Source organism: Poecilia reticulata, chromosome 12 (assembly GCF_904066995.2).
Source record: "Poecilia reticulata chromosome 12, P_reticulata-male-v2, whole genome shotgun sequence".
In the NCBI taxonomy this organism is placed as follows: Eukaryota; Metazoa; Chordata; class Actinopteri; order Cyprinodontiformes; family Poeciliidae; genus Poecilia; species Poecilia reticulata.
The window spans coordinates 27683349-27711118 of NC_088841.1; the positions used below are offsets into that span (position 1 = coordinate 27683349).

At 50.8% G+C, this 27770-nt stretch overlaps 1 protein-coding gene across 3 annotated transcripts; it reads right to left on the reverse strand.

The window, feature by feature from the left end:
* Nucleotides 1-27593, reverse strand: myo5b (myosin VB). 3 transcript variants are annotated; one of them, XM_081613428.1, is made up of 39 exons: nucleotides 27485-27593; nucleotides 19608-19718; nucleotides 17960-18131; nucleotides 16779-16923; nucleotides 16517-16673; nucleotides 16232-16375; nucleotides 16074-16155; nucleotides 15887-15994; nucleotides 15698-15807; nucleotides 15359-15624; nucleotides 15204-15285; nucleotides 14989-15129; nucleotides 14739-14861; nucleotides 14338-14421; nucleotides 14126-14260; nucleotides 13958-14055; nucleotides 13226-13312; nucleotides 12939-13050; nucleotides 12472-12683; nucleotides 12245-12401; nucleotides 9146-9385; nucleotides 8777-9013; nucleotides 8614-8707; nucleotides 8406-8536; nucleotides 7694-7813; nucleotides 7478-7612; nucleotides 7332-7397; nucleotides 6155-6388; nucleotides 5799-5863; nucleotides 4017-4215; nucleotides 3848-3941; nucleotides 3459-3611; nucleotides 3075-3226; nucleotides 2889-2978; nucleotides 2319-2469; nucleotides 1874-2168; nucleotides 1611-1785; nucleotides 1016-1096; nucleotides 1-885 (listed from the first exon to the last, which is right to left on the reverse strand). In XM_081613428.1, the coding sequence occupies exons 1-39, from the start codon at nucleotides 27512-27514 to the stop codon at nucleotides 733-735; spliced, it is 5421 nt and encodes a 1806-aa protein (XP_081469554.1). In that variant the 5' UTR covers nucleotides 27515-27593; the 3' UTR covers nucleotides 1-732. The 3 variants fall into 3 exon arrangements, with proteins under 3 accessions (XP_081469554.1, XP_081469555.1, XP_081469556.1); XM_081613429.1 differs by lacking the exon at nucleotides 27485-27593 and adding an exon at nucleotides 23215-23884; XM_081613430.1 differs by lacking the exon at nucleotides 6155-6388.
* Nucleotides 27594-27770: the final 177 nt, after the last annotated feature.

Sequence of the window (27770 nt, forward strand, 5' to 3'; positions counted from 1 at the left end):
TTACACAGAAATATTAAAACTTTTATTACAGATGATAGAAAGTTCAGCTGGTTTAAACCTGACCACAGCTGGAGGAATCACACAGGAAGCAGACTAACATGCTTTTATTTTGGTAACTTCTGGTTCTGATTAGTGAGAAATCTGGAGGATGAAGAGTTCTGATTGGTTTAGAGTTCTGGTTCTGGTTGAGAGAGAGGGGTGGGGGGCGGAGCTTCTATCCAACATCCATCTGGAAGAACCTGGAAATGACCTTTAACCCTCCTGGGTCACTGGCTCCGCCTCCTTCCTCAAACTAAACCTAGAGAGAAGCAGAACCGGGCCGAACCACAGCCCGATTCTGCTGAAGGGTCAGAGATCGACCTGGAAGAACCAGAGGAAGGAAATGAAGGCTGGTGCCGAGCGTCAGTCTGAGGGGGTGGGGCCACACTGGACCAGGAAGTCCAGCCCCAGGGGGCGGGGTCAGACCCGGACCAGGAAGTCCAGCCCCAGGGGGCGGGGTCAGACCCGGACAAGGAAGTCCAGCCCCAGGGGGCGGGGTCAGCCCCGGACCAGGAAGTCCAACCCCAGGAGGCGGGGTCAAACCCGGACCAGGAAGTCCAGCCCCAGGGGGCGGGGTCAGCCCCGGACCAGGAAGTCCAACCCCAGGAGGCGGGGTTAAACCCGGACCAGGAAGTCCAGCCCCAGGGGGCGGGGTCACATCCCGACCAGGAAGTCCAGCCCCAGGGGGCGGGGTCAAACCCGGACCAGGAAGTCCAGCCCCAGGGTGGCGGGGATGTGCACGGCCTCCAGGCTGAGGGCGGACGGGGCGTAGGGGAACAGGACGGGGAAGGTGTGCTTGGTGTCCAGCAGCAGCTGCGGCGGGTCGTTCCTCTCCTGGAGGACACTCTGCAGAGACAAACAGTCAGTCAGAAAACACACAAGTTCCTCCTGAACTCTTGTGGTTTCACTTGGTGAACATGTCCGAGGAGGAATCAGGACCCAGACTTTGACTAGGTCGGTTTCAGCTCAGACTGACCTGAATGTTCCTGATGAAGGACACGGTGACCCGCTCCTCGAACTCGTTCAGAGGCGTGTAGAGGTTCAGGATCTTCACGATCTGCAGGAATCAGACAGGAAGTGGTCACAACCTGCTGCCATGTTCAGGTCCACCAGTCGGACCCGAAGCGGCTAACTGGGAGAATATTACAGATGTTTCTTTTCTAAACTCGACTCCATCAGCTGACCTTCCTCAGCCAACAGGACTCTGGAGTTCCACACGGTTCTGTTCTTGGTTCTAATCGTTTCTGTTTTCCTGCTTTTCTTTCATCATTTTATAAAATCTTCATCACTGTTGTGTTTATGATCTTCATGTTTCTTTGACTCCATTTATGTTTAGGACGTTCTTGGAGTAGAGCAACTTTTGTGACAGTAAATCTAAACGGTGGAACCACATCAAGCTGCTGCTCAGATCCAGCAAATCAAGACTTTACTGTTGGATCACAAACTAAAGACGCTTTTAATTCATCATGATCCATTCAGAGCTGAGCAGCCAGGTGTGGAGCTGAACCTCTGACCTGCTGCAGAACGTCTGACCTGCTGCAGAACGTCTGACCTGCTGCAGAACCACTGACCTGCTGCACGGTCAGAGCCGTGCACAGCGAGCAGATGGCCTCGGCGTCCTGAGACGTTTTCTTCTTGACCTGCAGCAGCTGGGCGGCCTGGATGATGGGCTCCAGCGTGGCCGAAGCTTTGCTCTGGAACAGGTTGTTGGCTCGCAGCCACTCCTCCAGCTGACTGGTGTTGTACCTGAACAATCAGACAGGGGGCAGCAGTCAGACTCCAGCGGTCGGACCTGAACCTCCGGTCTGAGCTCCGGTCTGAGTTCTGGTGGTACCTGAGCTGCATGCCCGTGCTCCAGGAGCAGACGTCCTTACGCAGCAGCAGGTTGTTGAGGGTGAAGGCGTTGATGCAGTGGAAGAGCTGGCGGACCACCTGGCCCACCACCTCAGGGTCCAGTCCGTGGTCCCTCATGATGCTGTTGAACTGGCTGAGCTGCCGGATGAGGCCCTGCAGGGTGTAGGTGGTGGGCCCGTCCGCGTCCATGTCCATGCTGGACGAGCGGTTCCTGTAGCCCATGGACTTGACTCCGGCCAGGCTGGGAATGCTCTCGCTCTCCAACATGGCCGACACTAAGAGTAGAGACATAGGTTGGAACCTTGAGGTCCAGAAAGAGACCCATCTGGTGAACCTGATGACTGATCCTCATGACTCAGATGGAACCAGAAACCCAGATGGACCAATGAATAAAGGGACCCAACCAGAACCCAGCAGGGACCCACCGATCATGGGCTGGATGATGCCCTCGGCCACCTTGATGAGCTGCTGGTAGATCTGGATGGACAGGTCGCTCAGAATCTGCCGGTACTCGGCCAGGTCAAAGTTCTTCAGGCAGTGCTCGTTCTGTTTGGGCGTGTTCTGGGTCATGAAGGCCTGGAGGAGAACCAGACAGATCATCTCAGAGGAGGAGACGTTCCTGACGCTCCTCAGACGGAGGAGACGTTCCTGACGCTCCTCAGACGGAGGAGACGTTCCTGACGCTCCTCAGACGGAGGAGACGTTCCTGACGCTCCTCAGACGGAGGAGACGTTCCTGACGCTCCTCAGACGGAGGAGACGTTCCTGACGCTCCTCAGACGGAGGAGACGTTCCAGACGCTCCTCAGACGGAGGAGACGTTCCTGACGCTCCTCAGACGGAGGAGACGTTCCTGACGCTCCTCAGACGGAGGAGACGTTCCTGACGCTCCTCAGACGGAGGAGACGTTCCTGACGCTCCTCAGACGGAGGAGACGTTCCTGACGCTCCTCAGACGGAGGAGACGTTCCTGACGCTCCTCAGACGGAGCAGCTCACCTCCTCACCGCTGTACTGCTTCAGGCAGTGCAGCAGGCGGCTGCTGTTGGCCAACCAGAACGACATCATCTCAAAGTCGTCGTTGTTCCTCTGCAGAACCAACAGGAACACAGTTAGAACCAGGCTGCCTCTCAGACAGCAGGGTGTGTGTGTGTGTGTGTGTGTGTGTGTGTGTGAGAGACAGACCTTTAGGACCTTCTTGATGCCGTTGATGCTGGAGGTCAGCAGAGAGACGACCTTCTGGTCGTCGTTGATGTAGTCGGCGTGGCGGATGCACATGAAGAGGATGTAGGCGGGGAGGCAGGGGACGGTGGCCGACACCGTGCTGGGTCGGATGTCTGAGGACGGAACAACAAACCCCAGGTTCTGAACTACTTCAGGTTCTGATTCATCAGGCATCAAATAGGTCCGGTTTGGTTCTGACGACCAAACGCTGGCATCGGTTCTGGATCACTCATTGACCTCTGAACCCAGTCTACGTGTTCAAACCTTGTTCTGGTACCAACTCGTGGTTCTGACATCATCCGGTCCTGCCTCCGGTCAGAACCTGAGGTCCAGTGGCGGTCTCACCTGTGATCAGGGTCTTGATGAGCCGGGCCTCGTCCTCCTTCAGGTACTCCAGCATCCCCTCGAAGTCCTTGTCCTTCCTCTTCAGGGTCTCCTGGCGGATCATCTTGTTCTTGTCATCCTTGTTCTGATCGACATCGTGAGCCGCAGCCTGAGCTGCAGAACCAGAACCAGAACCAGTCAGGTAGAGACAGACATAGAGACATGTCGAGTCCGAGACATGAAGACATGCATTCATGTTTGTTAAAGACGAAGCTTCTCCGTCCACATGAAGACACCAGAGAAAACATGTCCCATGTGGACACCTGTCCCCCTTTGACATCAGGATGGACAGATCAAGCTGAGGACCAGAGGGACATGTCCACCATGGACACAGTGCTGGCGCCCCCTACCTGCCAGCTCCTGGACCTTCTTCATGTAGATCCTCAGCTGCTTCTTCAGCTTCCTCTCGTTCTTTTCCATTTTCTCCGCAATCCCCTTGAGTTCCTGTGAGCAGACAGAACCGGGTCAGGCTGGCTGAACCGGGTCGGGCCAGCGGTTCTGATGGTCCAGGGTGCTCACCAGGTTGCTGTTGGTGAGCCGGGTCAGCTCCTGCTGGACGGTGTAGTCCACCTTGGCCTCGGGGGACAGAGCGGACATGTAGTCAAGCAGCTCCTGCTTCTTCTCCAGGTCGTCCTTCAGCAGCTCGATCTGGGTGTGCAGCGCCTCCAGCTCGTCCCGGTGCTGCCGGGTTTGGGTCTGCAGCTGGGCCTCCAGCAGCCTGCAGGACACACAGCTCAGTTACACCAGGAGACGTCGGCTGGACAAACCGGACCGACTCCGGATGAAAGGCCTCTTCATCCAGACATCAGAACCAGAACCAGAGGTCCACCACAACAACTTCACACACAGATAGGCGTGTAGAGCGCAGAGGGAGGAGGAGCTAGCAGCTAGCAGGAAGCACACAGAGACCTGGCTACTTGTTTGAGGCCCTGGTAGGCCAGGCCCAGTTCGCCGTCCTCGTTCAGAAGACACCAGTCCTGCAGGTTACTGGCGTCCAGCAGCAGAGGACAGGAGACAGACAGGAGGACAGAGCAGCAGAGACAGTCAGCATGAGGAGCAGCTTCACAGGTTTCATTAACAAACTCGTCTTCATTGGTCCGAAACCCTAAAACAAACTTGGCCTGGACCGGGTCGCTGTTCCGATCCGGAACCACAGAAGATCCACTTCACTGATTCTCATCTAGAACCTGAGCTGAACTTCCAGAACCTCCTCTGGTTCTGTTGGCTGCTGTTGTAGTTTTTACACATAACCAGCAGGAGGCGCCAGTTCTGTTAGGAAAATTGAGCCTGATGGAGGTTCTCTAATAATAACTATTATTATTATTATTATTATTATTATTATTATTATTATGTTAAACATACAGACGCCAACAGGCCACAAACACATCAAGGATGAAAACACAAAATCACAACTGCAACGTAGCGCTGGACATCAGCAGCTGTAAAGCTTCTGGACTGAGGAGCAGCAGGTGAAGCAGAGTGTTGGGACAAAAGACAGAGGGACCCGGACCCGTCCAGAGGAAACAGACCCGTCCAGAGGAAACAGACCCGTCCAGAGGAAACAGACCCGTCCAGAGGGACCCGGACCGTCCAGAGGGACCCTGACCCGTCCAGAGGGACCTTGACCCGTCCAGAGGAAACAGACCCGTCCAGAGGGACCCGGACCCGTCCAGAGGAACCCTGACCCGTCCAGAGGGACCCTGACCCGTCCAGAGGAACCCTGACCCGTCCAGAGGGACCCTGACCCGTCCAGAGGAACCCTGACCCGTCCAGAGGGACCCTGACCCGTCTAGAGGGACCCTGACCCGTCCAGAGGGACCCCGACCCGTCCAGAGGAACCCTGACCCGTCCAGAGGGACCCTGACCCGTCTAGAGGGACCCTGACCCGTCCAGAGGGACCCCGACCCGTCCAGAGGAACCCTGACCCGTCCAGAGGGACCCCGACCCGTCCAGAGGGACCCTGACCCGTCCAGAGGAACCCTGACCCGTCCAGAGGGACCCTGACCCGTCTAGAGGGACCCTGACCCGTCCAGAGGGACCCCGACCCGTCCAGAGGGACCCTGACCCGTCCAGAGGAACCCTGACCCGTCTAGAGGAACCCTGACCCGTCCAGAGGGACCCCGACCCGTCCAGAGGGACCCTGACCCGTCTAGAGGAACCCTGACCCGTCCAGAGGGACCCCGACCCGTCCAGAGGGACCCTGACCCGTCCAGAGGGACCCTGACCCGTCCAGAGGGACCCTGACCCGTCCAGAGGAAACAGTCCTGCTGTAATCTGACTCCAGTCTCTCTTAGGACTTACTTGAGGGCCTCATCTTTGTCCAGCGGCTCCTTGCTGTTGTCCAGTCGTCCGTCCACCTCACTTTCCTGATCAGACAGAGACAAGAGGACATGGAGGACATTTTAACTGGTCATAATGAAGGGAGGAAGCCTAGACAGAAATATGACCAAGTGAAACGGTAAAAACATTCACATGATGAAAACATGGATTCAGTTTATCATTTTATAAACTGATTCTGTATTCATGCATCTCTGATTAGAAACATGAGTGAGATTCTTATGAAGGGTGAACAGGATGCAGCAGCAGCTGGAAGCTTCCATCCAGCCATGTTGGATCACCAGTTTCCTCTCCACACTGACTGAACGATGGAGACTCACGTTGGCTTCGCTGTTCTTCTCGGCGTTGCTGATGATCTGAGTCCGCAGGATCAGCACCTCCTCCTTCCGGGCTTCCAGCTCCTCGTTGGCCGACTTCAGCTGACCGAGCAGCTGGTTGTATCCGTCCCGCAGCTCATTGGACGAGCTGTCCTGCGACGCCCGCTCGACGATGATCTTCCTCAGCTCGTTCAGGTCGTTCTTCAGTTTCTTGTTCTCAGTTTCGAGCTCCTGTCTCTGATGAGGAACAGCTGCTGTTACCATCCAGACTAACTGGGTTCACTGGTTACAATCGGACATTATTGTAGTTTAATGATCATTCAACATGATAATTATTTTACATTTTTAGCTACTTTGCTAAAGAAAGTTTAAACCATGAACAACTCTAGAAAATGTTTCCTGTAATTAATCCTGTAAGTCTCACCCCCACCACCAGGTGGCTCCACTGCAGCACATTACTGAACTGATGAGGTAAATCCAGGAAAGGGAAGTCCGTCTCATCCAGACTGATTAGTACGGGCTGGGCAACGTGTGGGGGAGGGGCTGGTCATGTTGTAGGTAAAATGAAGCATTCTGGGAATTTTCAGGTCGACCAACAGTTTTTCCCCTGATGCTGTTGATATTTTACATGGTGAAGAAGGAAATGGTTCGGTAATAATTCATTCCCAGAGTTCAACCATGAGCTGGTTGTCTGATGGAGCATCAGTCAGAATGGGGCCGTTCTGCAGAGGTCAAAGGTGAACACTGGCTGTGTCACATCTTCACACGCAGACAACAACCAAGCTGAGACGGGTGGTCATCATCCGCTGATCAGACACAGCAACTGTTGGTCACACCTGGACCGGATCTGGACCGGTTGTGGATCGGAACTGAAACGGACCTGGACCGGACCTGGAGCGGTTCTCTGTCATTCTTAACACATTTCAATCATGGTCAGTTCTGCCGAGTTTGCGTAAATCTACAGCCGGCGTGTCTCTCTGCCATCTGTCCCTGACGTCTCAGTCTCGCCTGTTCTCATTGGTGGATGAGCTATTACTCCCATCACCGTGACAACACTAACCACTAGACCGGTTCTGGACTGGTTCTGTGCAGTGACTGGTTTTACTGGTGTTGGTGCAGCAGAATCATCTAGAACCACGTGGATCTCTGAGGACCCGATCGGCTCCGGTTGCTCTGGTACCTTCAGGTTGTTGTAGGCCAGATCTCCTGTTGCCACATCAGGCGTTGGGGTCTTGGGCTCCGGACCCTTCAGAGGAAGATCAGGAGTTACTCTGGTTGCTTGGACTCCGGGTCCGGAGGCTGCACTAGCAGAACCGTCCCGCTCACCTTGGGCTTTGCCAGCTCCTCCATCTTGTCCAGGTTGACCTGCAGCCTCTTCCTCTCCGTCTCCAGCTCCCTCACTCGTTTCTGCAGCTTCAGGAACAGGCTGATGTCCATGGCAGCGTTCTCCACTCCCATCTCCTGAAAACCCAGCAGCACACAGAATGGACCTCATCCGAACAGAACACACCTGTACTCACGAGGCTCCGCCCCCCGACTCACGTCCACCAGTTCGATGGCGCCCTCGGTGTCTCCGACCTCGGACATGGACACGGACGGGGGGTTAGAGTCCGGCTCCAGGCTGCTCTGGTTGGACGGGTTCCTGTGGTGGCCGGGTTGGAACTGGAGGGAGAGATGGACTGATGAACTTTGGTTCTGGTTCTGTTAGACGTGGTCCAGTAGTCCTGATCCAGACTAAAGGATCCGATCAGAGACCCAGAACGTCTGACTGATCGGTCTGTAGAAGAACCAGAACTGCTGTTTCGTTTCTGGTCGTTTTCTGATTCAAAGTTCTGGATGGATCTAAAAACCCGGTCCGGCCCGCCGCCTGTGGCAGAACCAAACTCCTGTTCTGATCCAGTCAGGGGCACCAGAACCAGTCTGGTCTGGTCCGGGTCGACTCAACAGAACTGGTCCGGGTCAGGATAATCAGAACCAGTCCAGATCAGATCATTAGAACCGGTCCTGGTCGGGTCATCAGAACTGGTTGACCCAACCCAGTTCTCAACCCAGAACCGGTTCTCAAACCAGAAACGATCTGGGTTGACTCATCAGAACCGGTCCGGGTCGACTCATCAGAACCGGTCCGGGTCGGGTCATCAGAACCGGGTCGACTCATTAGAACCGGTCCGGGTCGGGTCATCAGAACCGGTCCGGGTCGACTCATTAGAACCGGTCCGGGTCGGGTCATCAGAACCGGTCTGGTCCAGCTCACCCTGAGGACAGCAATCTCATCCTTCAGGTTGTCGTTTCTCAGCTCCAGCCTGGAGAACTCCTTCAGGAGGTTCTGGTACCGCTCCCGCTCCTGGTTCAGCTCCGTCTCCAGAGAGGCGCTGCTCTCGTCGGCTGGCGGACAAACAGGAAGCGGGTCATGAGGGAACACGGACCGGTACCACCGGGCCTCCAGACGGAGGCGGGCTCACCTGCAGAGTTCTTGGCCTGCTGCTGGATCCGTCGGTTCAGTTGGTCCTTCTCCGCCTTCAGCAGAGCGTTTTCTGCCTCCAGCTCCCCCACCCGCTGCAGAGCAGAGTTCAGAGGTCAGAGGTCAGCCGAGTCCTCCATGGATGCGTCCTGCTGCGTTCTCACCTGGTTCAGGCTGAGCTTCTCGCTGCCGTGTTCCTCCTCCATCCTCTTCCTGTGGGCCTGCGCCTCCTGCAGCTCCTCCCGCAGCCTCTCCACCTCCTCCTGCAGCGACTCCACCTGGCCTCCGTCAGGCTGCTGGATGCGGATCTGCTCCAGCTGCTTCTGCAGCTTGGTGACCTCTGACCCCAGCGAGACGTTAACCGTCACCAGATGCTCGTTCTGGGTCTTGAGCTCCTTGGACTGAGAGCGACAGAGAGTTGGAGGCTGTGACCTGAGTGACCTGAATGACCTGAATGACCTGAATGACCTGGAACCTGAATGACCTGGGTGACCTGTATAACAACCAGGTCAACCGTGTGAGTGCACAGGTACCTGCTCGTCCATCTTCCTCTGCAGTTGGACGATCTTGTTCTCCATGCCCGTGTTGAGCTTCTTGAGGTGCTGAGCGGAACGCGCTTCGATCTTCAGCTGCTTCAGCTGCCGCTTGGCCTGCATCCTCCTGAAGCCGCACTGGATGATGATGGCGGCGTTGCGTGCCCGCCTGAACTTCTTCCTCTGCAGCCAGCCGCGCACGTGCTTCTGGATCAGCATGGCCTTGTGGTGCAGCATGAACTGCAGACGAACCAGCAGTCAGCACCAAACAGAGGAAAGGCAACATGGAAACACCAGGAGTTTCTTCAAAATAAAAGCCTCCAGCTTAAGGAAGAACTATAAACAGAAGACGGATTCCAGCTCCTACTGATCAACACCAATGATCAACAGGGAAGTATTTATCCTTCAAAATAAGAGTCTACATGAGTTAGATTTAGTAGGCTGGATTAGGCTGAGCCTAAACTAGCAATCAACAAGGGATTCATTTAAACTTTCAAAATAAAAAATATGTCACAGCTTTAGACTCTTATATTATCATGGATGTTTTCTATTCAGAATATATCTAGAAAATAAAAGCAGTCATGAGTCTCATAGTTTAGATATTTTAGTTACTGGAATTTTTTCTGCTCAACAATAAACAGAATTAAATATTTTAATCAAAATTAAAATATTGTAGAACAGAAATATGTAACTCATTCTGTTAAAAGTTAACCACTTTACTATTTTACTTTGGGCTCAGTTGAAGAAAACTGAAAAGATTTTTCTATCCTCAGCAGTAAGAACGACATCTTTATTTGGAAACATTTCTTGTTTCCCTCCAGAACCTCCGGGATGTTCTGACCCAGTAGAACAAGGCCAGTCTTTGTTCCATCCACATGATCCTGTTTACCGTCTGCTGCTGCAGTACACGCAGCGACCAGCAGGGGGAGCCAACAGAGCAGAACTCTAATTATTGGGCCATCTTAGAGAAGAAGCTGATCTAAAGGAAGAACTCGGATCATTTCTCAGATGTTCCGGCTCAGCATCAGTTAGTTATGCCATATGTAAATAATAGACCATGTGTTATTTTTAAAAATCAAACACGAAATGCACTTATTGCAAATAAAGAACACTGGTTTTGAATTTGGATGTGATGCTAAAATAAATATCCATCAGTCCAAGTGAGTTAAATCTACAGCCAATTTCACATCTCAGTATTGATGAAAACATTTTGTATAAATCAAACTTGCCAGAATCACTAACCAAGACACCAAATAATGAGCTGCATTACCATCCAGAAACACGCAGAACTGCCCCACAGCGTTACCTTCAGGATCCTTACATTGTACAATTTTTTAATTTTACAGCGATTTCTGAAGGAGAGCAAAATTACTGGGTTTTGATTGGTTTTCTAGCAAAATTAAACCACTTGGAGATGGTATTTCAACGACCATCATGCAGCCATTTGAAGAGTTGTAACTGGAAAAAAGAGTAGACTTAATACACTGACTGCATGAAGTGTACATATTGAGTGACTGTCAATATAATTTCTCAACATAGATGTCTTCAAATATACATATACCTGTCAAATTTTGGATTTGAGAATATGGGAAATGTCTGTCCGATGCTACTGTCAGAGGAGGGGGGCAGTAAAACTAATGTAAGAGCTGTGGGGGGAGGAGGGGATATTTATGGGAAAATACAACAGGAGCAGGGTGGGAAAGGGGTGTAAAAAACACAGTTTCCCTTATGAATCCTCCATTCATCCTGTGATGGAACTGGACCCTGATCATCATTATGATGGGACAGACCTAATGTTCAGGTCACATTTATCTTCCCTGAGTTCAGTACAGAACCTGCTTTCTGATCCGGACCCGCTCACTGTCCACCGGCTTCCTGAGCTAACACGGAGCAGATTAGCTTCCTGAGCTGACGCGGTGCACATTAGCTTCCTGAGCTAATGCGGTAAACATTAGCTTCCTGAGCTAACACAGTGCACATTAATGTCGATACGTTTGAATCACTGGATTTATACAGCATGGCTAAACATAGCATAGAGGTGAAAGATAAGCGGTATCACTAACGTAACCCAGTGTTGCTAACATGACTTTAGCTAGCCAGTCTCAGAGAAGGAAACCAAATTCTCCCAGTCTGGCCCTAACGCTCCATCATACCAAAGCAAAGTGTGAAGCAACAGTGACCGAACAGACATTGACGTGTGTCAGGTGTGCACCGATAAATCAACCAGCCAGTAAATCGGTGTAGATTTCTTTAATTTTGGGAGCTTGGTGAAAAGAGGTAAGCGGAAGTACCTCTTTGTGCAACTTCAAATACCAAACAGTTGGAAGTTGCATCTCCATCTGAGATCCTGGTCTTGCAGATTTTGCATGTTTTACTCCGTTTTTAGTTGGATATTTCATGATTGATGTACCCAAAAGAAATTACTCACAGGAGCATATCTGCTTCGAGCGTTTTTTCGTCTCTCGTTTTTTTTACCTGTTGTTATTTTTAAATCCAGTTAATTTGATTGGTTGTGCTGCAGCTACGCACTATGCTATACATACAGTGTTAAAAAACTGAGTGACGGTCTGCGCCGGTATGGAATGAGTGAAAAATTAATGAGGCCACTTTATAAATAATGTGGTTTAAATTTTTGACTTAAGTAAACTATCAAGTCTTTTCAAGTAAAGAGCTTCAAGTCAAGTCCCAAGTCAATGATGTGAAAGTCAAAGTCAAGTCAGAGCCTTTCAGCATTTTTCAAGTCAAGTCAAGTCTTGATTTTAATGACTCGAGTCCCCACCTCAGCTGCCTGAAACTCTGGATGAGCACATAGGCCTGAGCCTGGTTTTGGTTCTGGTTGTGCCTGGCAGCTCCAGAACAGCACATAATCCCAGATAATTCCTGCTTGGCTGCTGATGACATTTTGATCATTTCCTGATTAATCATTTCACTTTTAATCTGTTTCACTTTGTTAGTTTGAAACCTGAGAACTCTTGAGGAGATAATAAACAAGGAGGAGCTGAAGCATCCGTTTACTCCCCAGATCCAGTCGGTACTACAGAACCTGCTGCCTCTGACCCGATCCTGACCCGGAGTACGGCTGTTTGTCCGGTTCCGTACCTCCCAGAAGATCCTGCGGGTGAACATGCCTCGGGCATAGGCCTGGATGGTGACCGTGGCCCGCCGGATCCTCAGGAACTCCCTCCGCTCTCGGACCATGCGGTACTGTTTCTGACAGATCAGGGTGGCCCGGTTCCGACGCAGGAACTCTGCATACCTGAAGGGAACAGCAGCTGTCAACGCTACAATCTGTTTGCGCCAATCAGAGGCCGAGGAGGACAGCTCACCTGCGGGCAAGGTAACCTCGGCCATATCTCTGCAGGCCGATGGCGGCCTGGCGGACCCGGCGGTACCGGATCCTCTGCAGCCAGCCACGGACCGTCTTCTGGATCTTGATGCAGGCAGAGCGGAATTTATCGGTCCGAAGCTTCTCCAGGTAGGCTACCTGGCCGGCCCGGAAGAAGATCTTCGTCTTCCCGAACTGGAACATGTCTGGTTCCTGGTGGGAGGACAGACAGAGCGGGTCAGTACTGACCCAGAAACAAAAAGATGTTCTGATAAGAGGCCTGCTCCGTCTTTGCTTAACCTGACTGAACAGAACTTGATGAACCCAAACAGAACCTTTGGACCTGAGATCTTTCTGGTTCCAGGTCTTTGGAGAACCTCTTGGTTCTGGGTGATTCAGACCCAGAGGTTAAGGTTCTGAACTGGCCGGGTCCAGCAGCAGTCTGTTTTCATCTGAGCCATGTCTCACCTTGATCAGCGTCTCCAGCAGGTTCTTGCACACCTGCTTCTTGTCTGCTGATGTCAGGTCTGACTTTCTCATCAGAACCCGGTACCGACTGAAGAAGTCGGGGTAGGTCCACCTGCGCGCGCACACACACACACACACACACACACACACACACACACACACACACACACACACACACACACACACACACACACACACAAACACACACACACACACACACTCCAGATTACCTGGCAGTCACATGACCCACAGCAGGCCGAGTTAACGGTGATGAAGATGCTCCTCACCTGGACGGGTATCCCGCGGCGCTGATCCGGATCGTCTCCAGGACCCCGCAGGCCCGGAGCTGCTGCACAGCCCGCCGGGAGTCAAACCTGTATGTGCACACACACACGTTAAAACTGTAGCACAATCAGGACTCTCAGTCGGGTCGGGTCAGAACTTCACCTCATCTTTTTGGTGGACATCAGCAGAACCTCTACAGCCGCTGGAAACGGCCGACTGACTGCTGAGAGTCCAGCCCGACCCAAAACATGTGACCCAAATTAGATTAGTTCTGACGCTCAGATCACATTCCTCACTGATGTTTATCAGCTGCAGAGCAGAACCCAGACAGAACCAGAGCAGTTTAACCCCTGAGGGCTCTGAGAGCACCGCAGGATCACTGGTTCTGGTTCTGAACATGAAGCTGATCAGAACCACAGAACCTCATAGCCTAGTTCACACCAGGAACTTCCAGCCGGTACCAAGTCACTCAGAATCACTGACTCACAGAAAGTTCTGCTCTGATGGACACAGTTCTGTTGAACCTGGTTCGGTTTAAACTGGTTCTGTTGAACCCATCCGATACCTGCTGCATGAAGCAATAACATTTATCTTCATTCTCTCAACAGTTTTCCTCCAGCAGCTCTGTAGCCTGGTCAGATCTGACCAGAACCACCCTGCTGGTTCTGGATGGGTCTGACCAGAACCATCCTGGTGGTTCTGGACCGAGTGGTTCAGTAAGAACACAGACTCACGAGAAGGCCTCCTTCAAGTCGTTTGGCTTGACACAGCGTACGTAGTGCGGTGTCGTGGCGTTCAGGGTTTCCATCAGGAGGTGGAGCGACGAGCGGAACTGAAACAGAACCAACCTTCAGAACTAGAACCTTGAGAGAATGTCGGTGCAGAACCAGAACCGGACTCACCTGGTGTCCCACGGTCTTCCTGTGCTCCTTGTTTGGGACTTTGGGAACCGGTTTCAGGGAGCGGACGTTCACCTTGGAGGATTTGGAGGGCGGAGCGTCACTCTTGTCTTGGAACAGATCAGCAACCAGCTGGAACTGGGAGGAAACAGGAAGAAGAGCGGTCCAAACTGGGTTCGGATCAGTCAGAACCTGCCTCTGGTTCTGGTTCCTACCTCACTGGCCTTCAGGATGTTGATCTGCTCCTCATAGACGGTGTCTCTGTTCTTCTCCAGGAAGCCTTCGCACTGATACTCCACCTGCAGGATTTAGCCAATCAGGAGGGAGCAGAGGAGACAAAAACCTTGAAGTCCAATCAGAACCTGAGTCACACTGCCCTCTGCTGGAGAAATGTCCCACTACATATTTGTTTGAGGTTCTAAATGTTGGGTTTTCATTCTCTGTGAGCGAAAAGCACCAGAACCACAGGAAATGAAAGCTACATATTCCACTCTATGTATGACGGATACTGTGGTTCTGATCCAAGTTCTAAGTTTGTCCCACTTCAACTCTTCTGGACTGTGAAGTTCCCTGAAGTTGGTTCTGTGGACCCGGCAGCCGACCCGGTTCTGCTCACCTTGTCAGCGAAGTGGATGATGATGAAGGACGTGTTGGACATTCTGGGTTTCTGGAAGTGTCCGCTGCTGGAGTGCTGCTTGTAGAGCTTCTGGGCCCAGTTCTGATCCGTTCCTTTTGGAACCTGAAAAACAAAGTCCAGTTAGAGTCCAGGTGAAGAAGAAACTGGTTCTGGTCCCTCAGAAATCTGCTTCTCCAGCAGTGAACCTCAGTCAGGACGGAAGCCGGGACCAGCAGAACCAGGTGGTTACCTTGCACTCCTCGTCGAGCAGGTCCAGGATGCCGAGCCGGGCCTCGATCAGGTCGATGCAGGGCTGGTTGTCGTAGAAGTCGATGAGTGTCCAGGGAATGTCCTCCTTCATGTACTCGTCCTGCTCCAGTTTGAAGACATGCTGTGGACACGGACAGCAGGACAGTGAGAAACACGGCCAGGGCTCTCTGACCGGGTCGGTTCTGCAGGACTCACTGAATTGAACTGCTGCTGCAGCTTCTCGTTGGCGTAGTTGATGCAGAACTGCTCAAAGCTGTTCACCTCAAATGTCTCGAACCTGCAGGAACACGGACAGAGTTAACACGATGTGGAGCCGCCACTGGGGGGCGCTCTGCCAGCTCGCCACGTACCCGTAGATGTCCAGAACCCCGATGAAGGAGTGCTGCTTGGTGGAGGTGTGCAGCGCCTTGTTGATGTGCTCCACGATCCAGTCAAAGAGCCGGGCGTAGATGTGCTTGGCGAGGGCGTCGCGGGCGTTGACGGCCTGCTGGCAGGACATGGTCTTCACAAACGTCTCTGAGGCGGTGGCCAGTTTCCGGTGGCAGAGCCAGTGGTCCATCTGCTTCAGCTCCACACCCAGCAGTCTGCAGAAGTGCTGCAGGTGGACGTCGTTCCTCTGCAGCACAAACAGAACCGAGTCAGAGCACCGACAGAACCCCGAAGAGTCTCCGATCTGCTGGGGGACATACTGCGACGTGGCAGGACTCTCCGTCCCGCTCAGAAACGATCTCCACGTTGCCAAGGTGAAGGATGGAGGCCACAATCTTAAAGATGCTGCTCTGATTGCTCTCCTTTATGCCTGCACACACACACAGAGTTCACGCATGCACACACACAGTTCCCCCTTCACACTCCTCCGGCTGAAGGAGATGTCTTACCCAGCAGCGTGAAAGCCTCTCTGGTCTTCTTGAAGTCGTCGGCATCGTTGACTCCCTCGATGAAGATGTTCTCTCCTAGAGACGTGTAGGTGAAGTCTTCTGCACTCACTGAGAGAACATGAGAGAAATTAGCAGATCATCAGAATCCTCTGATGAAGACCTGGACGTCTCCAGCGTTCAGACTCACTGAGACTGAGGTCTTTGAACTCTGGCAGGCTGGCTGAGGCGCATAGCTGATAGAAGATGTGGTAGTTCCTCTCGTCTTCAGCCTGGAGAAGAGACGATAGACCTTCAGGCAGCAGCAGTGGATCGGCAGCAGGGTGCGCTGCAGGGAGAAGAACTCACCTGGAAGACGACGCGGGACTTCTCCAGCAGGTAGGTCCTCATGTTGGCTCCAATGATGTGGTAATGTCTGCTGAAGCCAATCTGGATGTACTTGCCGAAGCGGCTGCTGTTGTCGTTTCGGGTGGTTTTGGCGTTCCCGATGGCCTGAAGGGAAAGTTAGTTGGGAGGAAGACATTAGCTGTTAAATCTTTGCCATGTCTTAAAGACAGTGTAATTGGCATAGAGGCAACTCCAGAGTAAACTGGCTCATGTCTGGTTCTCTAGAAAGAGCTGAACATCTCTGACCTCCATGATGGGGTTGGAGGCCAGAACCTTCTCCTCCACGTTGGCGTCGCTGGAGGAGCCGCCCACCGTGGCAAAGTATCTCATGGCGTACTTCGCCGAAACAGTCTTTCCTGCTCCAGATTCTCCGCTCACAATCATTGACTGGTTCTTCTCATCTCTAATGTAAATAAGGCAAAGGTGTTCATGTGACCAGGTTTATTCTGTTTCACTCAGAGAAATTTGTGAAGCCTTGAACCTGGAGGTGCTTCAGCCTCAGGCGTACCTGGCCATCTGTTTGTACGCCTCCTCGGCCACGGCAAAGATGTGAGGATCCATGTCCCCCATGTTCTGACCGCTGTAGGCGGTTATCACCTCCTCCCCGTAGATCTGCAGCTGCTCATACGGGTTGATAGCCACCAGGACGATACCTGGAACCCAGAGACATCATTAAGGAGAAACATCTTCTGGAGGAAGCCGAGATCATCTGAGCCGTTAGCGATCTGATAGAAATGACATTAAGGCTCTTCACTGCCTTCATTCCACCGGACGTACATGCTAAGGTCGTAACGACTGCATACTCAGTGTGGCACAGAATCACTGTTTTGTTTGCAACACAGAGGTGATAATGTAGAGCGTGTTGCTAAGCAACCAGTCACAGCGTGGTAACTACACCCTGTGGATGGGAGACGAGGCTGGGCGCCCAAATGGCTCATCAAACTTTCTGGTTTTCAAATGTTGGTCGCTGTCCTTTGTCTTCATTTCCTTCACCAGTGACCTACATCCTTACTCTTCTATTCTTCTGTTTCTTAAAGGCCAATGAGCTCGTTCTCCTCGTCTGCTGACACCATGGCTGACATTGTGCGAATTAAGAAATTTGTCAGGAGAATTGCAAACGCTGGACTGTGGAATCTCAACTGTCTGTAGACAGGGCTGGCAGAGTCCGCACCAAACACACAGAGTGTGTTGGAGTCTGCAGAAAAACTCCAGTTTTAAATCCAAGGACTGCAGGGGGCGGAGCTTCAACGTGTGATCAGGACGTTTTACCGTGAACCTTTGTGCATTTGAGCTGATTGGCTGAACCCCCAACAGCAGAGATCAGAAAGACATTAGCTTCTGCTGTGGAGCTAAGGTGGTTTCTACTCTGCATATTAAGGAGCATGTACTATTTCTATTAAAATAGAATTATTTTTAGAGGGAGTTCAGGTATTTTAGCTGCTAGCTGCCACCTGTTGTCCCCGACCACCATGAATACTGAGGGTTCACTGTAACTAAATGATCAATAACAAGGGAGCCATCACATTAAAGAGTGAAACACAACAGGATAGGAACTTTAATTAAGAAAAAATATTTAGAAATTTGTTTTATTAAAATATCACTTATAATGAAAGATGTTTACAGGAAATGATAAAGTGTGATGAAAGTGGCCCAGGGGGTCAGAAAGGTTTTGGTTCTGGGCGGACTGACCGCAGTAGGTGTAAATGTTGTTGGACTCCAGGAAGCGGACCCTCAGGTTGTGCAGCACGGCGGGTTCGTGAAGGTAGCTGAGAGCCGTCAGGTCGTTCTCCCCCACCAGGATGTCGGGATTCCTGAGGAACGGCAGGGCGTTGGCCTTCGGACCCACCTGGTACTCCAGGGGCTGGACCAGAACACAACACAGTCAGGACCCAGAGCAGCCATGTTGGAGCCGTTTCTGCTTGGCGTCTCATATTTCTGTCCACAGCTAAATACTGAAACATGTTTGACCTGAACCGAGATAAAGACGGAGGAACTGATTTATTTCCTCTGAACTGCAGCTGAAAATCAACAAGTCATAAAACAATAAAAACATTCTTCCTTCGTGGTTTAACGGCTGCAGCTGTCAGGACAAAATAACTACGAGGATGACTAAACACAGATTTATTATTTAACAAGGTTGAAATGAGCTGAAATAACAGATCCTGGAAGCAACACGTCAGACGCCACAGAGTCGGGTCAAAAGCTCAGGTCTGATTTGGATCATTTACAGTCCGACGCCCATAAAAGGAAAACTGCTTCAGATCAGGGCAGCCAATCAGGGAGCCCGGTGAGCTTCAGGCGTCTGAACAGTTTGATAAAGACGGTAGCAAACTGTGGATCCCACTGGGTCCCACTGGGTTCTACTAGATCCTACTGGATCCTACTGGGTCCCACTGAATCCTACTGGGTCCCACTGGATCCTACTGGGTCCCACTGAATCCTACTGGGTCCCACTGAATCCCACTGGGTTCTCCTAGATCCTACTGGGTCCCACTGGGTTCTACTAGATCCTACTGGGTCCCACTGAATCCCACTGGGTCCCACTGAATCCCACTGGGTCCCACTGGGTTCTACTAGATCCTACTGGGTCCCACTGAATCCTACTGGGTCCCACTGAATCCTACTGGGTCCCACTGGATCCTACTGGGTCCCACTGGATCCTACTGGGTCCCACTGGATCCTACTGGGTCCCACTGGATCCTACTGGGTCCCACTGAATCCTACTGGGTCCCACTGAATCCCACTGGGTTCTACTGGATCCTACTGGGTCCCACTGGGTTCTACTAGATCCTACTGGGTCCCACTGAATCCCACTGGGTCCCACTGAATCCCACTGGGTCCCACTGAATCCCACTGGGTCCCACTGAATCCCACTGGGTCCCACTGAATCCTACTGGGTCCTGATCATACAGGGATGAAATGATTAATCAGATGAATCGATTACTGGATTAATTGTCAGTGACTAATTAATACGACTGAATGAGTCATTTATTTTCCAGCTTGTCAGAATAAAGGATGCTAACTCGTTAGCTAACTCGTTAGCTAACTCATTAGCTAACTCGTTAGCTTCCAGGAAACATCCGGAAAGTCCAGAGGATTCTGGATTCGCTCGTTTCCAGAACTTTTCTCCTGTTTTGAACCACATTTACGTCTCTCTGACCTCTGACCTCATGAGCAGCAGCCATCTTGACTCATCAGTACCCTGTGATCCTGATTTATTATGCTTAACAAAGCAGCTGATCGTCATCAATAATCAATAACATGGCTGACCTCTGTTAGAACCAACGCCTGGCCCAGACGGTACCAGGTGGTATCGTCTGGTACCAGAACCACTCACCGTCCCGTCCTCCAGCTGCAGGTGCAGAACCGCCTCGCCCTCCTTGTAGTCTCTGGTGATTTCTGCAGCTTTCCACACATCGTCCGGATCCGGGACCCAGACCCGGGTCAGCTGAAACAGAACCAGAACCGGGTCAGCTGAAACAGAACCAGACCCACAGCAGGCCACATGTTAGAGGAGCGGATCTGGACCAAAACCAGAACCGCCTGCAGCAGGAAGACCTGAAAGTGCAAACAGGAAGTGAAACAGCTGAGGGCTTTTACTATGGAGGAGCACTTCCTGTTGAAACTGAAGGAAAGTTTCCCAGCTGCTGACTGGGATCAACACCAGAGAATATACTGGTTCTACTGGGCCTACTGGACCCGACCCACCAGGTTCTACTGCATGTCTCCTTCTGCTTCTGGGTCCAAATGTTTGAGAAAGTTCTGTTTGTTTGGTTCTGATTCTTTTGGACTCCTGGTCCAGAAGATCCGGGATGTGTTCTGGTTCTGGTTCTGCAGAATTCTAGCTCGGCGGTTGCCAGCGGTAACAGACCGATCTGTTCCCAGAATGGTTCTGGTTCTACAGCCTCAGCTGGATCAGAACCATCTGATCAGAACCAGAAGTTCTGATCAGATGCTCATTGGATCAGAACATCTGGATGGTGATGAGCTGTTCTGATCCGATCGTCTGGTTCTGATCCGGGCCCTGACAGAACCTCTGAGTGTCGATGAGTTTCTGCAGATCAAGTCGGCTCCGGCTAATCGGGTCAGCGGTTCTGATGGAGGTCCACATGTTTACATACAGGCTGGAAGCTTCAGCTCCACAGGTCAGAACCGGGCCGGGCAGCACAGAACTACATATCCCACAATGCAACGGGTCCAGCTCCCCCTGCTGAACCCTGCCGGGTCAGAACCGACTTCCTGACCCAGAACCAGGAAGGTTCTGATCCAGATCTGACCCAGAACCAGGAGCGGGGAACAGCAGTCTGGTTCTGAACCCCTCCGACCCAGTAACGGTTCTGATCCGATGCAAACAGCAAACCGGGTCAGAACCAGAGAACCTGCTGTTGAATCTTACTGGTCCAAAGTTCTGCCGAACCGGACCGGCTGCTGTTGCCAAGGCAACCAAGACCACAGGAAGTGACATCAGCATGTAAATGTGCCGCCGCTCATTTCCATCATGTTTACATGCAGGTGAGTCACCTGTGGTCACATGACCCACAGGAGCCAATCACAGCCCAGCTCTGGAGCATCTGAGGTTCTGGTTCTGCCGGGTCACACTGTGGTTCGGCCAATCAGAGGCCTGGGGACAATAAGAGCCTGTTTATCTGGGACACACACAGAGGCAGGAGCCAATCAGAGAGCAGCGTGCCGCCGGCAGGCTCTCAGCAGGAAACACACACACACACACACACTAACAAACACACACACACACACACACACACACACACACACACACACACTAACAAACACACACACTACTAACAAACACACACACACACACTAACACACACACACATTTCCTCCTGGCACAGAGGGAGAAGCTGGATGGCAAACATGGAGGTTTCCCTTTTATCAGCTGTGTGTGTGTGTGTGTGTGTGTGTGTGTGTGTGTGTGTGTGTGTGTGTGTGTGTGTGTGTAGGTGTGTGTGGGGGTGTGTGTGTGTGTGTGTGTGTGTGTGTGTGTGTATTTACGTCCCTTAAATTATTTTGTGTGAACAACTGAAATGAGGAAAATGAATCAGTTTAACGTTTTCTGCAGCTATAATCTGAAAAGTGCGGCGTGTTTCTTGACTCGGCTGCTTTCTGTTTTATTTCGGGGCGTCAGTCTGCAGCGGTTCTGGAGGAGCTGCAGAGAGACCGCGCTCAGGTCTGAGTGGGGAGGAGGCACCAAACGTGGTGGTGGCAGCATCATGCTGGGTGGAGGCTCAGATCAAATTCAAGGTTACAATGGCCTAGTCAAAGCCCAGACCTGAGCTGCTTTCCATCCTGAGCAGAAAACACTCCACACTATTCAGATGTTAACAAAAACCTTTTCCTTCCAGGTCAAAGGTCAGCAGCTGAGGAAGCAGGCAGGAGGATTGGACTAGACCTCCAAGAGGTTCTGGTTCTGACTGAAACCCGACCCAGCCGCTCCACCCTCAGACTCCACCCCCTGCTGCGTCGCCATGGCGACGGCAGCCCTGGGCGCGCCACAGCGCCTGGCGAGGAACTTTGATCTGAGCAGCAGAGGTCAAAGGTCACAGTCAGACACGCCCGGAGCGCAGAACCAGAACCAGGTCAACACCTGCAGCTGGTTCTGATCCAGACCTCAGTGAAACACCAGGACGGGTTCTGACAGAGGGTCGGTTCTGATGGACCCGCAGAGAGAAACATGGCTGCTGGATGGTTGCTAACGGCAACAGAACCCAGTCTACTGGGTCAGAACCAGATCCGACTGGAAAGAGGCCAGGTGAGCATTATCATCTGGACCCAGAGGTTCCCTGCTGGTACCAGAACCAAAAGAGACCTGCAGCGGTTCTGGTCCGACCCGGTCCGGGTCCAAACCCGCAGCAACAATCCCGAGGGGAACCAGGAACTGGATCTGCTGATGTGGTTGACCCAGACCAGACGGAACCAGAACCTCAGATGAGACGGATCTGATGAGAACCGGATCAGAACCAGAAACCAGACAGACATAATCTGTGGGATTAACTGGGCCACAGGGGTTCTGTCCGGATTATCCTGCAGAACCTTTAGCCCCGCCCCTTTACTGCTGAGGTCAGCACCTTCTGGACCGGATGAGGTCATGATGGTCCAGAACCAGAACCAGAACATCATCTCCTCCAGAACTGAGAAACTTTCGGGTCAGAAACATTTGATTGACACAAACGATCAGAACCTTCATCTGGACCAAAACCAGCCTTTGGGTCGGTTCTGGTTCTGGTTCATCACCGCTTCTCCAGAACCCGGCTGATGATCCACCATGACCTCACAACCCATCATCAGCTGGACCGGGTCCAGAACCAGAACCAGAACCCCAGTTCTGTTCCACTCCAGGGATTCAGCTCTGGCTCATTCAGATTTCCATTGGAAAACAGCCGAATTTAACCCGAACCGCAGACAAGTCCAGTTTGGTGGGGTTAACTCGGAACCTGTGAACTGATCAGAACTTTCCGAACCGTCCTCCTACATCCGGGTACCGCGGGAAGCCCCACATCTCACCGGCTTTTCTTTTTAATCCCTTTGTTCCGTCTCTGCCGCTGAACTTTCCTCAACATCAACCGTGTTTAAACTAATCTGAACAACGTGTGAATCTTAAGAGGTGAACTTTGACCTTCCGAACCCATCCGAACTCTGCTGACCCTCCTGCTGGGTTCGGCTCCCAGATGAAGCTCCACATCGCCGCAGTTTTCCAGTTTTCCGCCCTCTTCCTGCCTCTCCGTCCCGTTTCCCCCAACCTGCGGCGCTTCCAGCCTCCGGCAGCAACAGGTGGACCACAGCCGCAAAAACCCGCAGAAACTCCATGACGTTCGGTTCCAGCGGACCGAACCGGGACCGGATAGAGCCGCTCTGCTGACCCAGAACGGGTCAGAAGCTGGACGGAGTTCTGGACGGCAGGTGTGCGACAGGTAAACTGGACTCACCTTGGTGAACAGCTCGTTCACAGACATTCTTCCTCCCAGACCCGTAATCCGTCTAGAAATGACCTCTGACCCCCATCAGGAGTCCACCGAGTCCTTCTGATCCGGATCGGTTCTGGACCCGCAGCGGGGCGCCCCGGTTCCGGTTCGGCCAGCACCAGCAGGTGTCCGCCGGAGTTTCGTTCACTTTGTCGGGATCCGCTCAGGTGCTGCCTCCCGCTGTCCGTCGGTACCGCCTCTCTCTCCGGGTCAGATGGGAATGCGGCCCAGACGAACCGGAACCGAGCCGGGAGTAGAACCAGGAGCGCCAGCAGGTGCTGAACCGAATCCGTCCGGACCGGTTCTTCCTGACCGCCGTGTTTTCCGCCAGGAGCCCTCTGATTGGCTGCTTCCTGAATCCCAGCCAGGTTTCTACTGAAGGCACGCGCAAATGTGGAAACACTCACGGGCACGCGCAGAGACATGGAGCAGCGGTTCAAGCGGAGGCTCGGGGACCCGCAGGGGTCGCGGGATCAGTCTGAGGGGTCAGAGGTTAAAAACAGGAGCTGGAGGCTTTTATTACATTTTAACTAATGACCTGGTGTTGTTCAAATAAAATGCATTTATATCACTAAAATGTTTTACAAATACTGAAAATGTCACTCAACTCATGAATCTTAATTAAATAATAGTCTAATTCCAGTGGGGGGGTCCTGGCACTGGATTGGTGGGGTCTTGTGAATGGGGGGAGGGGTCCTGTCAGTGGGGGATCCTGTCAGTGAGGGGGGTCCTGTCAGTGGGGGGGTCCTGTCGGGGGGCGGGGGGGTCCTGTCAGTGAGGGGATCCTGTCGATTGGGGGGGTCCTGGTGGGGGGGTTCCTGTTAGTGGGGGGGTCTTGTCAGTGAGGGGGGTCCTGTCCGTGAGGGGGGGTCCTGTCAGTGGGGGGGGTCCTGTCGGGGGGCGGGGTCCTGTCAGTGAGGGGGGTCCTTCGATTGGGGGAGTCCTGGTGGGGGGTTCCTGTTAGTGGGGGGGGTTTGTCAGTGGGGGGGGGTCTGTGGGGGGTGGGGGGGTCCTGCCAGTGGGGGGGATCCTGTCAGTGAAGGGGGTCCTGTCGATTGGGGGGGGTCCTGGTGGGGTTCCTGTTAGTGGGGGGGTTTGTCAGTGGGGGGGGGTCCTGTCGGGGGGTGGGGGCGTCCTGCCAGTGGGGGGGGTTCCTGCCACAGTCTCTGATGTCTCCAAACGTCTCCGACAGGAAGCTGTCATGAATAAATTCTCGTCTGCTCTGCTGTGTTTCCTGCGTCTATTTGTGGTTAAATTAACAGTGAGAGGTGAGGAGCAGGAATGTGGCAGAACCGGGCCGACCGGGTCCAAAACACAGTGAGGAAGGATCCCTGATGTTTGGGAGCTTCATTTCTGCTCGTTGTGATTATTCCAGGTTGATGAACATCAGTGAATTCTGGACGTTTCGCTCAGGTTTGTCCTGAAGAGCAACTTCTGCTCCACCCAGACGGACGACACGGCTTGTATGGAGGGCCAAGAGGGACAAAACTAAGTTAACTAGTAGTGGGAATGGCTTCAATTCTTAATACAGTTCAGTTCAGGGTCTGTAATAAATCACATTTAATCAAAAAATATAACAAAATAAGCAACATTTTCAATTCAATAGTCTTTTCCAGCGTCCAATCAGATTGTTTGGAAGCACAATTTAACCCCCAGTGGCCCAGAGAAGCAGCTGTTAGCAGACGTAGCTATGCGTCAGATTCATGGGTGTTTTAAAAAACAAAGGTATTTTATTTTTTTAAATAATTTTGATAAATTATCAAAATAAAATGAAAATTAAAAAGATAGTGTCTAGGCCTTGTAAATAATGATATTATTAATTAATTGATTAAATGTTTACCTAATTCTTTTAATATCCAATTTACAAAAATGTAATTAAATCATTAAGATGCAAACTCATCATTAATTATCTTGTTGAATTGAAATTTGAAAATGATGGCGGCCGTCATGACGGAGGACAGTTTACTGTTTTACATCCGGAGCAGCAGGTTGTGATCCAGAACCTGTGATCAGAACCGATCAGAACCGATCAGAACCTGGAACATTCTGGCCTGCGGGGCTCAACTCTGGATTCGAACCTCACTTCACAGCTCAGTCTGAGATTTCTCCCATTGATTTGAATTCCTCCAATCACAGAACAGAAAGAGAAGAACGAAGAGATGATAATAATAATAATAATAATAATAATAATAATAATAATAATAATAATAATAATAATAATAATAATAGTGAACAAAGTCGTTGTGTTGACCAGACTCCCATATGGAGCAGTTAAAGTCGGAGGAAGAATGTTTGGGACACTTTACCGTTAGTTTACAGCGTAGCTTCTTAGCTAGCTCCGTTCTCGGTCCAGCTAACGCATGACGTCATTTAAACCACAGGTGTGAACTCCAGTCCTGCCCTGAACCTGTTAGATGTTCCTCTGCTGCACCACCTGAATACTCATGATCAGGTCATTAAGGCTCTGCAGACCAGAGGTGCTAACGCTAACGCTAACCCCGGTTCATTCCAGGGTTTCTACCTGGTTCTCATCTGCAGGACAGCAGAGGACCGGAGTTTGACTCCCTGATTTAAACAGACAGTGAATATTTCCCCACAGCAGAATTCCTGGCTGTTATCGGCCCGCTTGTGTAACGTGACGGTAAGTGAACTTTGACCCCGTCAGAGGCGCCTTCTTCTTCTTCTTCTTCTTCTTCTTCTTCTTCTTCTTCTTGTCGGTTTTATGGCGGTTGGCAGGAAAGTGTTAGTAGCATTACCACCACTGGTACGGATCTCATCTATATATTCATATATTCTACCATAAATTTGATCTAATCACACATTTACAGGTAAAACATACAAACTTGTGCACAACTTTGTATCTCATGCCTTCACTCACAAACACACTATAATCAAATTCTATGAAATAATTTAGTTTTCTTTAGAAATCGAATAATTATTTGCATGTTTACTCCCTAAATTCTTCCTCTAAATATCTAATAAATTAACTTTCTCCTCGTATATCTTCTCTTTTCATATTTATGACATTCTAACATGTTTTATTGTTTCATATTTTTCCACAACGATCACATTTTCATGTTTTTTGTATTTTAAAGTGTATAATTAAGGCCTGAATGTCCAAATCTTCACCTTGTTTCCTTCTTTCCTCGTTTCTGTTCTTCTCCTACAATCTTCTGAATTTCTGTGTGACCTTTGACCTCTTCCTGTTTTATCTTCATCCTCCTTTTGCCAAACTTCATTCAGTTTCTCTTCAACAATATCTTTCCTCAATTAACTGTAATTTATCTGATTGCCATTTATCTCCTTCGTTTCCAATATGCGCTGAAACATAAATATTAAACCATGTTTTGGATCTGAGTAATGAAAATAAATGAAATATCTCTAATAAATGTCCGTCCTACCATCTGTTTATGTGTTAAACTTAATGCAGAGCTTGAATCTGAACATTTTATCGTTTATGTCTTCTATCACTGTAAAGCTAATAAATTAATAATATTTCCATCTGTATCATTTTCCCTTTTATACTGAATTCTGGTTCACTAACATTATCATATTTTCCATTATTTCTGATGCATCAGTATAAATGTGAACATATTGATGATAATTATGTAAATATAATTGCACTGAACTGTCAGATTGATCGTTTATTTCATTATTGACATATTTATTGTTGCTTCTGGTAAAATCCAGGTTTAATAATCGATATTGGTGTTTGACTCATTTAAATGTTTTATTTTCAGTTTTCCATCCAAAACTCCTCATTTCTTTCTTTCTTTCCCCAACATGGATTTAAAATGATCAATTTAACCAATATTAGTTCTAATGTAGTTTTTCTTAATCTAACATCATTTCTATTCTTTAAAAGCTGCAGTTTATAATCTTAGGCTGATTAATGTCTAATTTACCAGATTTTAGCTGCTTATTATAATCTGTTTTACTGACTTTTTATCTGCCAGCATCTCAAAATATTCAACATTTTCTGACATTTATCAACAACTTTAAATATTTTCCATTGTAACTTTTCAACCATAGCCATAAAAATGTTATACACTTTACCTGCTCCAACTCTTTGTTTATTTTTAAATATCATAACTGAGAACTTAAATCCAGATTTAACGCCCATTTCTCCATTTCAATAATAACTTCTTGTAATTACAGTAAAATCAACATTTTCCGTCTTTTCCAATCATCTAACACTGAACATCTCATGTCTTCACACTCAGAGGCTCCTTACCTGACAGTACGGGTTGTAATCAGACGCCATCCTGCCGGTTCAGAACAGAACCAGACGTGTCTGAGCCGCAGCTTTTATCCGGACCGGTCCACTCCCAGACACACCTGCTGCAGGTATGAGCTGCTCACCTGGAGGCCCCGCCCACTTCCCACACCGTCACAGCGCTGCTAGAGATCAGACACTGCGGGGGGGGGGGCACCCTGCTGACCGGCGCCCCTAAATAAAACCCGGCCCGGTCCGGGTTCTGATCCGGGTTCTGGTTCTGATCCGGGTTCTGGTTCTGGTC

Excerpts from the sequence above, each read along its gene's own strand:
- myo5b (XM_081613428.1), bottom strand. The coding sequence starts at position 27,514 with ATGGCGTCTGATTACAACCCGTACTGTCAG. Across the intron at positions 8,537-8,613 it reads GCAGGCCAAGAACTCTGCAG|CCGACGAGAGCAGCGCCTCT; the intron begins GTGAGCCCGCCT and ends TTTGTCCGCCAG. Across the intron at positions 3,942-4,016 it reads GGCTCACCAACAGCAACCTG|GAACTCAAGGGGATTGCGGA; the intron begins GTGAGCACCCTG and ends GTCTGCTCACAG.